The sequence below is a fragment of the Suricata suricatta genome, chromosome 15 (genome assembly GCF_006229205.1).
Source record: "Suricata suricatta isolate VVHF042 chromosome 15, meerkat_22Aug2017_6uvM2_HiC, whole genome shotgun sequence".
Classification (NCBI taxonomy): Eukaryota; Metazoa; Chordata; class Mammalia; order Carnivora; family Herpestidae; genus Suricata; species Suricata suricatta.
Genome location: NC_043714.1, coordinates 59,470,906 through 59,483,756, shown reverse-complemented (window position 1 = coordinate 59,483,756; position 12,851 = coordinate 59,470,906). Strand labels below are relative to the sequence as shown.

At 39.1% G+C, this 12,851-nt stretch overlaps 1 protein-coding gene across 5 annotated transcripts in view; it reads left to right on the top strand.

Moving 5' to 3' along the window:
* Positions 1–12,259, top strand: part of TAF2 (TATA-box binding protein associated factor 2) — an 81,973-nt gene extending 69,714 nt beyond the window's left edge. For 3 of the 5 annotated variants that reach the window (XM_029923221.1, XM_029923222.1, XM_029923220.1), the window contains 2 exons: positions 758–880; positions 10,822–12,259. In XM_029923221.1, coding sequence (XP_029779081.1) covers positions 758–880; positions 10,822–11,084 — 386 coding nt within the window. In that variant the 3' untranslated portion in view covers positions 11,085–12,259. Of the gene's footprint in view, positions 1–757; positions 881–10,821 lie in introns of those variants that run through there. The other 2 variants (XR_003903068.1, XM_029923223.1) reach the window with 1 other exon arrangement.
* The last annotated feature ends 592 nt before the right edge of the window (positions 12,260–12,851 follow it).

Sequence of the window (12,851 nt, the reverse complement as noted above, 5' to 3'; positions counted from 1 at the left end):
CCTAAGATGCACTTGAAAACTGACAGGTCATGAATTCTTTGGCTTTTCTAGTTGTCAGAGATCTTAACAATTATTTATCTGTTCTAATTAGCAGATAAGTAAACTTAAGAATGACTTGCCCTAACTGACACACTCCAGTAATAACCACCTCAGGGCTAGACTGACTAGTTGTAGAACTTTGCCATGTGACAAGTGAAGGGATTGAGAGACAGTGAGACAAGTGTCTCAGTTAGATTTTGCATCTAATTAGCTGATAATTTGGAATTAGAACCTACGTATCCTGATACCTGCTGTAGTGCTGTTCACACTGTACCATTACAGCATTTCCTGTTTGAAGTGTCTTCTGTGAGCCCTAAATTGTTTTGATCTGTTTGTTGAGTAAATATTATAATGTAGTTTATTACCAAATTTTCAGGGGCAGCCCAGAAATTTTACTATATGCAAAATACATGTATACCTGCTATAAAATATGGTTTCTGCCTCAAATATAGAATCCAGATTATGTACTTAGCAGACCAGTCACACTTTCCTGTCTTTCTTGAACATGTATTGTTCTTAGATTTAAGCATATAGGAACCATGACAAGGGATTAAAATCAAATGGTATCTTTAGTAGTTGGTAGTATTCTTTTTATTGTTAGAATTCTGTTGTTGAACTGCTTCTGGTTTTAAGGTTAACTTATGAAAACGTGAGACTTTTTTCTTCTTTTAGTAAACAAGAAAAAAATTTCTCTTTTCCCTCTTCTTTGGCATTTCAGGGCTCTCTAAATATCGTCCAGCTAACTCACGGTCTGCGCTAATTCCCCAGCACTCCTCAGCCTGTGACGGCACACCTACTACGAAACCCCCGTGGAGCATGGAACTTACACGGAAGGGAACAGGTGAAATTATTACTGATATTTTATTGTTGTGATTGTGCTCAAGAACAAATGTACAAACTTTATAACGTTTTATCAACTTAAAGAAATACATGAAGAATACAGATCTAAGGACTTGCTTTTCTTGCAACACACTGACTTTGTATTATCTAACAAGGAATATTTTATTATTTTTTAATGTTTTATTTATTTTTGAGAGAGAGAGAGACAGCGTGAGCGGGGGAGGGTCAGAGAGAGAGGGAGACACAGAATCCAAAGACAGGCTAGCTGTCAGCACAGAGCCTGATGTGGGGCTTGAACCCATGAACCGTGAGATCATGACCTGAGCAAAGCCAGATGCTCAACGGACTGAGCCACCCAGGCACCCCCTAACAAAGAATATTTTAAATAAGACTTTTAGCTATTTGAAAATAATGCACTCCTATTACATAAAACTTGGAAATGATACAAGAGGAGAAAGGAGGGGGACAAATCATCCCTCATACCATTTAAAAATATCCATTGTTGTTCTGCTTTGCAGTACTTTTTCTTAGAATATTATAACATGAAAAATGCCACCTTCAGTGGAAACCATCAAATCTGTGCCTTTTTACTTTTATAAAATGCAGATGTCAACCATTTATTTCTCCTTTTCCTCTCCCCCTGCAAGTTTTACAATTGGTCATTCATGGTCAGTCATGAAGACTGATGCTATACTAGAAAACGAAGATGTTTTGTTAAATACGAATTGGGCTTAATTTTATGAAAGGTAATTCAGTTCAGATGTGTTTGTTACCTATTCTGATATACAGTGTCTTCTGCTTTCTGTTCTTGTCTTGCTTAAAAAAAAAAAAAAGATTGTAACCTAGATAAGGAATAAACATTTAGTGCTGTTGAACAAAGATTCAGTCCTGACGTTTTGAAGGAGCAAGGAGTGAAAAATGAGATCCATAAGCAAATTCAGTTTTAAAGAAGAGTTTTTCCAAAAGTCATTTGTCAGGCTTTAGGATTCCAACAGCATATATAAACCATGTTTTTATGATATAAGCAAAAGAGTGACTGTTTATTGATTTGAGGAGCTTAAGGATCAACTGTGATTAATTCAAACCAAAGCCGCGTCTCCGAATACTTGGGTAGTGAGACCCCAGACTGTTGCGTGCTTCTCTCTCTGTGTGCTCGATGCACTTACTGTAATAGAGTCACACGAAATTTACTTCAGAAGGAAATCAGCTGGAGACTTTACCATTTACTTTGATAAGTGAATTTTGGCATATCTTGGCTCTTGCCAGTTTTGTATTTTCTTGGTTTTATTTTTGATTTTGGTATAATTTTGGTTTATTGCCATTATACTTATTAAAATTCTACTAGACATGAAAAGTTTCACACATCTTTAAAAACAATGAAGCTTTGCTCGTTTCAAACCCTTTGATACAGTTTGAGAGTGATGCTTCTGCCTGTCTTCCATGCCTTTAAAAAAAGAAAAAAATTCTGTCTGAATGCTAACAGTCCAATGAATTTTTGCTCCAAAAAAAAGCTGAATATTTTTGTTTGTTTTTTCTTAAACTAACCTATGTAGAAGCAAATCTTAACACCTTTTTGTGCTTACTAATGTGTACATTTGTATCATAGTTCCATATTGCTTTAAAAAACATATTTTTACCTTTTGTGGAATCTCTATAGTCTTATAGTTCTCAGACATCATGTGGGAAAGTTGGGGAGGAGATAATAGGGCTAATGGTGGAGAATAAGAAAGAATTAAAATTTTAGCTTTGGTTGCTAGCACCCTTTTATGTCATTAGGCAAAATGTATGCCAGTGTATTATATGGACTGATCTATAAAACTTGATGGCGAATATACTTTTTGATATGCCTTTGTAATTTTCTTTCAGTGTATTTGTGCTCTTCAACACTCTGTGGCCACTGAGCAAGTCTTAAAATTCTGTAATGGTATTACTAGAATTTAGAAAACCTTCATTTTACAAATGGTTGTGTATTAAACAATTCTTTTTACATGTATTGATTTTAGAGTTGCCTCATAGAGACATTATTAGATTTGATAGGTAGTGTTCCCAAACTAGCCAACAAAGCTAAAATCCTTTTTAACGTATACCGTACATGAAGGGTAAAAGTATCAGGCCGAGCCACTGTGGAGGACAATGTTTCGGAGAGAAAGGGTGCTTAGAGCTCCATCTATTGGAATGTCAGGAGCACAGCCTCAGCCTAACCTAAAAAATGTTGGCAGTAAAACAGGAACTTCCTTCTTCTCTTCCTGCCTCCCAGAAGGAGCCAGGGTGTCTTGCTGTGGTAGCTCGCCTGCCCTGACATTGTGAGTGGAAGCTCAGGAGAGGAGGCCGAGAGCCAGTGTGCGGGAAGCTATAACCTCTTTTAATTCTCTAAGGGGTTCTAGATTTGAGTTCCCAAATGGGTCTTACTTGGCGCCTTATTCAACACATCCAGCTGAGGCATCTTCTACTTGGTCAACAGAAGTCTTGCAAAAATATTTGAACTCTTTGACTAAAAAGAGATTACACATAAAACTCTGGATTTCCAGCTTGTCTTGAGACTGTTAACTGAGAGGACCTCTTAGGGAGTCACGTGCTTTTTGTTTTGTTGGTTCCCTTTGTGTTGCACTTAGTATTGTAAATTACATCATATGTGCTATCTCCTTGGGTCCAAGACTTTGGACGTTGGGACCCCTTCTTCCTGTGTTTGAACTGTGATGAATTCTGAGATGGCTCCTTTGGAGAGCCAGCAAACCAGATGATAGTTGAGAACTGGGATGTGTTTCAGAGGTCATCCTGGGGTGGGGGGCAGGGAGGGGTAGGAAAGGAATGGGAGTGTAGGTAGGACAAAGAAGAGGTGGGAAGTAAGGTAGCAAACAGGTCCTGGTTTCCATTTCGTTCTTTTTCCCTCCAGTTTTCTCTTTCCATGCATATGATAGAAGAATATTTTAGGGATGATGTGTAGGCTAAGCCATTTGCGGGTAAGAAAGGAGAAGTGGCAGAGGCGTTTTCCTTCTTCTGTTAGGACCTTTCCCTCCCCTGAGGTAAGGAAGGAAATACGGAGCAGGGGCCCTGTGGTTCCCATGTCCTCTGCTACCCCTGCAGCTGCTGTCCAGCTCTGCAAAGGCCTCCTGGCACTTGTCTGCCGCCTGACTTGCTCCAGGGCCTGGAGTGACAGAGCACAGAGGAAGCGTGACAGGCCTGGAGCAGAGGGACGCCCCCGAAGGGTCTCTGTGGGGAAGAAAAGGAGCGTTCCTGGCTAGGTGGGGCTGCCATGTGCCCTGACACCTTCCTGCAGAAGCCAGAAAAGCGCTGCTCCGGTACATGAGGTCTCCTCTGCTTCAGGAAAAATCTTGAGTCCTAATTCTTTTTTTTGAAACTCAAATATGAAAAATAGACATTGATACTGTTTTTGCTTAAATTTTAGTGAAGTTTTACACTTTGTTTTATACAATGATCTAAAGAATCCAAAGACCAGGCTTTGCACTTTTTATAATAAAAACTGCAGGTTCTGTGTTAAGTTAAAACATATGCCTAATGTGAATGAATTTCAGAGAATTAAAGAGAATTAGTAGGTTATTCATTGTTATTAGCACTTTAATCAGATGGCTGAAAATCTTCCACATTAGGCTTATATTAAGTACCTCTTTCCGTTTATTTTGCATTTGTTAAATTGAATGCAGCTAAAATCCTTATCTAGTATTATACTGGATCTCTAGGAAGGATTTTATGTTGGGTAGAACAACAAAACAGAACATCTGTTTTGTTCTTTTCATATCACATGAAATAGGAAAATATAATACTCTCAATTATATATATCTCCTTGTTTTGTTATGTATGCTATCATAAACACATGTATTTCAGGTCACTCCATAAGAGGGCTTTCTTTAGCTTAAAAATGAGTGGGCCTCACCTTGGGTGGGCCTCACGTTCCCAGGCATCTTGTAAACCCCTGAAATGATACATGAAACTGTGTGTGTAAACGTGTCATGGGGATGGCAATCTATGCATTTTTCCCAGGAGCGATGCCACAGATGACCTCAGGCCAGTGTGAAGGTAACTCCTATGTGTCCCAAAGCTGACTGTTGAATACAGTTCCACATGGGAAGGAAACTGTTCCTTTATATCACCTTGGGTTCTGCCTGGGAAAAATGACCTTGGAAAGACAAGAGATTAAGCTAACAAAAAAATATATATTGTATATAAGAAATGAAAACTTAAGAGCTAAAGTGTACTGATGGTGGTGATAGAGTCACATTAGGTTTTATCAGGTGTTCTGTCATTACAAACCCTGTTCTGGTGAATATCTTTTATGCGTGTCTTCACACATTCACATGAGCATGTTTGTGTGGTAAATGTCTAGAAATGAACGTTCTAAATCACAGAATATGGACATTTAATATTTTCACGGATAGTGTCAAATTGCCTTAAAATTGCCTTTTTAAAAGGCACTTTTTTTGTGGGAAACTGTGAAGGAGTCAGACTCGCATAATGAACACCCATGCGCCCATTACTCAGCTTCTACAGTGGTCAACTCCTGGTCGGTCTTATGTGATCTATACTCTTACCCTTTCCCACCCTTAGGAGTTATTCTGAAACAAGTCCCACATAGCATCACTTTATTCCTAAATAACTTAGTATATATCTCTAAAAGATAAGGACTTTAAAAAAATCATAATCATAGTAACATTCTTATACTTTAAAAAATTAACAGGTTTTTTTCTTGTATTATTAAATATCTAGTCACTGTTTAAATTTCAGTTGACTTCTGTCACTATTCTAATATTTACTTTTTTTCTTATGTTTTATTTATTTTTGAGACAGAGAGAGACAGAGCGTGAGCGGGGAGGGGCAGAGAGAGAGGGAGACACAGAAATCAGAAGCAGGCTCCAGGCTCTGAGCTGCCAGCACAGAGCCTGACGCGGGGCTTAAACCCACGAATGTGAGATCATGACCTGAGCTGAAGTCAGAGGCTTAACTGACTGACCCAGTTGCCTCTCTAATATTTACTTTTAATACTTTATTTTTTGTATTAGTGTCCACACATGGTGTACACATTGTAATTGGCTGGTAAACTCCTTTACATCTTTTTAAATTTAAAGTTTTAAGTTTATCTTTTTATCTTTTCTCCCCTTTTCCAATGTATTTGTTATAGGAACCAGGGTTTTGATCTGTAGTGTTCAAGTCTGTGTTTTGCTAATTTTGTACCCGTGGTATAATTAACATGTTAGAGTCCTCTTTATTTTCTGTAAATTTGTAGTTGGATATAAAACCTTCATTGGATTTAGGTTTATAGACGGTGGTTTATTCTTCCATCTGGAAGCATACAATGTCTGGTTGATTCTTTTATGATGTTAGCCACTAAGATGTTCAAGACCCAGATCCGTCATTTCATTGAGGCTTACAAGATGGTAATTCTCTAATTTGTTTCTCTCTTTCTCCCTTCGTTACCTTTCTTTGGAAGGGGGAGTGGCTGGAGGGGCAGAGAGAGGGAGAGAGAGAATTTTAATCTGCAGTGACAGCACAGAGCCCAACACGGGGCTCAAACCCAGGAACTGTGAGATCATGACCTGAGCTGCAATCAAGATCTACATGCTCAACTGACTGAGCCACCCAGGCACCCCTCATCTTTCCATTTTTATTTAGGAGCTGGTTTATTTCTATAAAACAAAAGTCCCCTCATTTATTATTACCCGGTGGTATGCTATATAGATCATACAGGAAGAGAAAGATAATAGCTTCTCTTTTTATTTAATAAGGTTCAAAAAAAATGAGTTGTCTAACTATATCCTCCATTGGTGATCAGTTATTTCCAGTCCATTACAATTATTGTCCTTATCAATATTCACATTGTCCCATCTTTGGACAGTGAGAACCTCTTAAATTGACTCCTATGTCTGTTGAGAAGAACTTAACTTCCTTGCTGTCATACCAAATGTTTCAGGTTCATCTTGCAAATATTCTGCCCAGACCTAGAATCAGCCATTTGTCCTAGGAGCCTGCGTTCCTAACATCTTGATCTTTGCATCTAGCTAATGCATTGTCTTACAAATAGACTAAATACAAATCAAGACACATGCAAGATTCATAGTCAGTGTTACCTTTAGTGCAAAATATGAGATTGGATTTACTTTTGAAGTGGTTGTAAGTATTCCTTGGAAAAGAGTGTGCCCAAGTACACTTGGTTGTCCATTTGGCAGTTGCCTCTGCTGAGAAGTACAGTTTCCAATGTAATTATTGGCTTTTCTGCAGTCCAAGTAGCTTGGAAGGTATTCGGGATTGGATGATGAAACTTCTCAGTGTAGAAGAGGGCCTCAGACTCTCAGCAGTGAGGATAGCCATTTGGAGAGCTGCACTCTGTCATTGTAGACTGACTAAATAGTGAGGTAGGATCTGAAGGAATTTGTTCTTGAGGTTTAAAGTCCTTATGTCTTCTCCTTATCATCTGGCTCTATGGCCTGTTAGGTATGGACCTATTTTCCCAATTTAGAGAATTGAAAACATAGTAGTTCACTTCAAATCTAAATTAAAATCATATAGTGGCATAATTGGCTAATACTCTAAATCAGATCTCCCTCAAAAATTTTCATTTTCTGAATACTATCTGGGTAGCTAGTGATTATGGCAAACAATACAGATCCTAAACTTACTTACTTTTGTGTGTGTGTGTGTGTGTGTGTGTGTATAATCTCTATAATTAGTTTATGCATTGTTATTAGTGTTATCTTTACCAAAACATTATGAACATAAAAATATGATTTTGTAGTAGTAAATGCATACATTATTTGAAATAGTCTGAGGACAAGAGCTTTGTCTGACTCGTTCATCTATTCTGAAATACTGAACAGTGCCTGACACAAAGGAAGTATAGTTTCCCTCTCCCTTCAATATTAATGACCTTCGGATTACATTTAGATGGACCAAGTTCACCTGACATCCCATCTAAAAGAAACACAGCAGTTAAATATTTCTGTTATTCATTCCTTCATTCCTTCAATCATTAGCAAGCTTTGGCTGGGGTGGGGAGGGGAGATGTAGGGGTGTTGGATGCTGTGTGACACACTGGGATGTAAAGATTAAAAAGACAGACTCCTTGTTCTCAGGATGCTCTGGGTCTGACGGAAGAGGCCCAGAGACGGAAAGAGCTGCGACCACGCGCACTCTGCTGTGTGCCGGCGCGCAGACTCTGGAGTCACGCTCTTCGGGTTCGTAGCTCAGACTCACCGATGCCAGCTTGGCAAGTCACTTAAGTTCTCTGTGCCGTAATTTCCTTTCTGTGTCATGTTGTGGGAATGTGAAAGAACTAATTCTTTTGGGGGGAAAACTTCTTAACGACATGACACTTGAACTGAGTTTTAAAAGATTAAGAAGACTGAGATGTTTTTTGTTTTCCTTTCATCTACTTTAGGTTACCTTTAAACATTACTTCCTCGGAGAAGTTTGCCTCTGCTTCCCCCACAACTATGTTAAGCCTCCTGTTTTGCTACTAGTTTACTCTGTGTTCTGTCTTTTTATTACTTGGGTGTACTTACTCAGTTTCTATCTTGTTAGCTAGTTTGTGAACACCAGGAGGCCTGAGGTCTGTCCAGTCCATCGCCATTTTCCCCAGTCCCTATGTGGTTTCGGATACTTGTTAAATAAAATGTAAGAGTCAGACAAATAAGGGAAGGGCATTTCACACGTGGGGAATAGCATTTACAAACACAGAGCACACAGAGGGGCTACTGGAAGACAAGGCTGGGATGATGAATGCAGGACACACTGTGAACCATCAGTAAAGTCAGTGCTGGAACTGATTTTTAGAAAACTTCAACAGTGGTGCCTGTTTTGGTAAGAACCATGGCTTAGGGCTAGTTTGGATCAAAATTAGTGCTGAGAATTTACTTTAAAAAAACTTAACTTTGAAGTCCATTTTAGTGAAAACTTGGTTTTTTAGCTAGTTTGAATAAAACATACACATATTTTTAGAAACTGTTGCACTGAAGTCCAAGGAGTTTTGCTCTTATTCTGTTGGTAGAACCAACTGAGTTGGAGTTTTCAGTTATTTTTTGTTTGTTTTTTAAGAACCAACTGGGTTTTTAAGCAGATAATTATGAATAGCTTTGTTTTTAGGAAGATCACTATGGGGCACAGTCTTCCACCCTAAACACTGTTGACATTCTGGGCATGAGAATTTGTTGTCGGAGCTGTCCTAGACATCCCTCAGCTCTCCCAGTGGGGTGGCAGCAACACTTCCTCCCCTAACCCTACCTCAGGGTGGCAACAAAAGTGTCTCCAGATCTTGCCAAACAACCCTTGTGGGGCAGAATCACCCCTGGCAGAGAACCACTGCTGTGCAGCCATGTAAAGTATGGATCTGAGTAGAAGACACCTCAGGCACAGGCAGCAGTTCATAGGACCAGAGCAGATGAGGTGGTCTGAGTTAGTGCAGTTGCAGACGGGATGGGGACCGAGCTAGGGGATATTTGTTAAGTGAAAACCAATGAGATTTGGTAGCCACCTAGATTTAGAAAGGAGGGTATCTGAGATGATTCTTAGGCTTTTTTTCTGGGTTGGCAGCACATAAAGCAATACCATTAGGCTCTGGTAATACAGAGAGGTTTTTCTCAGGCATGTCCCAGGGATTGTAGCATCTGGAGGAAGCAAGAAATTGTTGTACACTAGAGTTCGAGAACTACTGTTGTAGATTCTTAGACTGATAGAATGTTAGAAATGGAAAGAACCTTCCAAAACATTTCATCTGTTTTTTAGGTGAGATAAAAAGAAAGAAAATGTAAGCTGAAGCCTAACAGTAGAATCTGTTCAAGAGCTCCGGTCTCCTCGTTCATTCTCATTCTTATTCTCTCTCTCTCTCTGGCACTACTCTCTTGTCTTCAAGTAGAGATGTTCCCTTTATAGACTCATGGCTTTTTCTGGGGTTTGTAAGCTGTGTGTACTGAATGTATTTAAAGAGGTGCACTTTTGCCTATCAATTTCCAGAAATTACTATAAGGAACAAGAGGGATTTGATTTTTGCTGATACATCTTTATCACTAACTAGCATAACACATTATTACGTGTATAAGTGGTTCTTGAGATGGCAGAAACGAAGTGCTGCCGTTTCACTCCCAAAACCGTGAGGTTGAACTGCAGTCACAGGGGCTGCAGTTGAAGGATGGATGTGGGTCTTAAGTTACGACACATGTAATCATTATTGTTGCATAATCGTACTTTAAAAATGTTAACATTAACTTTGGAAAGATACACTGGAATGTATCATAATTTGTATAAACTGTAAGGAATTAAAATACTCAGTTTCCTGGACACAGTGCTGAACACTTACCTGTGTGTGACTAATTGAATGTCTTATTTTTTTTAATTTTTTTAATGTTTTATTTATTTTTGATAGAGAGACAGAGCATGAGAGGGGGAGGGGCAGAGAGAGAGGGAGACACAGAATCCCACGCAGGCTCCAGGCTCTGAGCTAGCTGTCTGCACAGAGCCTGACGAGAGGCTCGAACCCACAAACATGAGATCTGACCTGAGCCGAAGCCGGCCGCTCAACCAACTGAGCCACCCAGGCGCCCCTTGAATGTCTTATTTAGATACTTCTCCCACTCCTGATGATTCCCGTGGAAGTGATAAACATTTCCAAGTCCCTCTTTTGTTTATTTTTTTATTTTTTTTAACATTTATTTATTATTGAGAGACAGAGCATGAGCAAGGGATGAGCAGAGAGAGGGAGACACAGAATCTGAAACAGGCTCCAGGCTCTGAGCTGTCAGCACAGAGCCCAACACGGGGCTGGAACTCAGGGAACCGCAAGGTCATGAGCTGAGTCGAAGCTGGATGCTTAACCACTGAGCCACCCGGGCGCCCCAGGAGTCCCTCCTTCTTTTCTATATTGTCCTCAACACCCTCTTACTTTCATTTCACTTTCCTTGAGATCGTCAGGAATTCATTTGGATGTTTTTAATTTTGAAGGTAAAGAACAGCCCCCTTTGGAGATGAGTATGCGTCCAGCCGCAGCCGCTCCACTCTCAGTGTTTACTAAGGAGCCCGCGTCTTCCAAACACAGCGACCACCATCACCACCACCACCATGAGCACAAGAAGAAGAAGAAGAAGCACAAACATAAGCACAAGCACAAGCACAAGCACGATAGTAAGGAGAAGGACAAAGAGCCTTTCGCGTTCTCCAGCCCCGCCAGTGGCCGGTCCATCCGCTCTCCCTCCCTCTCAGACTGAGAAGGGGACGGGGGCCTTTCCCTCCGTGTCTGGAAGGATGTGTGTAACTGAAGCTTGTCCTCTGTAAAGGACGATAAGAGGACACAAACAGACAAAAAAACAAATAGTTGCCTTTCTCATAGAAACTCAGAATCCGTGGAAGTTCTAAACATTTGATTTGTGGTTTTTATGCATTTGAGGTCTAATTAGAAAATGTTTTATAGTTCCAAATAAGCCATTTCACCCCACTTCCTCCTGAGAACACACACACCCCCCAAACCTCATACAGGCCCTCGTGTTCACTGGCACTTACCGTTCACATCGTGGTCTTCGTGTGTACTGCCAAAATCAGGTATGCTTTAAAGTCTTTGATGGATGCTTTGGGGCAAGGTTATGTTTCCAGCAGAAGCTGCTGCCAGATCTGTGGTGAAACCACTATTTCCAGTGAAATACTGTATAGCGCTATTTGGAACTACCGAAAGAGACCGAGGCTTTTCCATAGGAATCTTCTTTATTACATGGTACTTTCTGTGTTAACCATCAAGGCTAAACATCAGAATTTGTGAACAAAAATACCTGGTATTTTCTTTTGCCCTGAAATACTGAAATTTTCAAAAGCACCTCTTTTATATACAATTTTTTTTGAATAGCTTTTTTGATAGTGCATTCAGTGATTATAATTTGGAATTTAATAGAACTATCAAATCCACAAATCTCAAATCAAGATATTTAAATTACAAGTTCTTTTTTCCATTAAGTGTAAGTGAATATATTCATATGTAGAATATGTTTGCTAAATGTGGACAGTTTACACATCCAACACATAATCTAAAATTATTTCTATATAAAACAAAGTCCAATACCTTAAAAAGGTGTTTACATGGTGTTTATTAACTCAGACATAGACAAGTCAGCTCTCATGTGAATATATACCAGGAAGAGTTAGAAATATATGAAACATTTTGGTTTCATACTCAAATAGTTTATATGTTTGGGTGTTTTTATTTCTGAATTTACCATGTACTTTGTTGTGTAAAAAATGTTTTTCATACCTGTTCTATTTTATCATTTCTCTTATCATTAGTTTGACAAATACTTCTTCTAAAATAGGTATTTCATCAGAATTCAATAATGTTGGACTTTTAAATATACTTTTAGTTGCATTTACTTGTTTAATAAATAACTTTTTAAATTAACCATTCTTCCTTTGTGCTTTTTTTTTTTTTAATCTTTTGTTGCCTTTCTCTGTGTGTACATGTATATAATGTACCTGGCCCCCAGGCTCTCTGAAAGCTTTGTGCAAAGGCGGGATTTGAACTGGCTTTGCTAGGAAGAATGATTGTAATGGACAGAGATGGGGAAAGTTCTGTCAGTAGAAGAAACTTTTCTCAGAAGGATGGAGGAAAACAGATGCATGTTCAGGAGTCGTAAAGCAGTGTGCAAAGGGAATGTGGTCAGATGTCAAAGGACCTAAATGGTAGTTATTTAAAGAATCCAGTTAATTGCGTGTCGGCCACCTGAAATTATTTTTGGAAAATGGAATATTTTACATTAGAGTATGCAGTGATATATATAGCATTCCCAACTTTGAAAATAGTAAGGATATATTTCAAAATAGTTGTTAGTGTTGTAGGAAGACGGTGACAAATACTAGCCACCTTTATAACTTAAGGACCTCTTGTATATCCAGCATTATACCAGGAACCGTATGTTATGTGTGTTATTCCTACATTGTTGTCATGGCAGCCTTTCAGTTATTTATGCTGATCGTTAGAAGGAGACAGCACA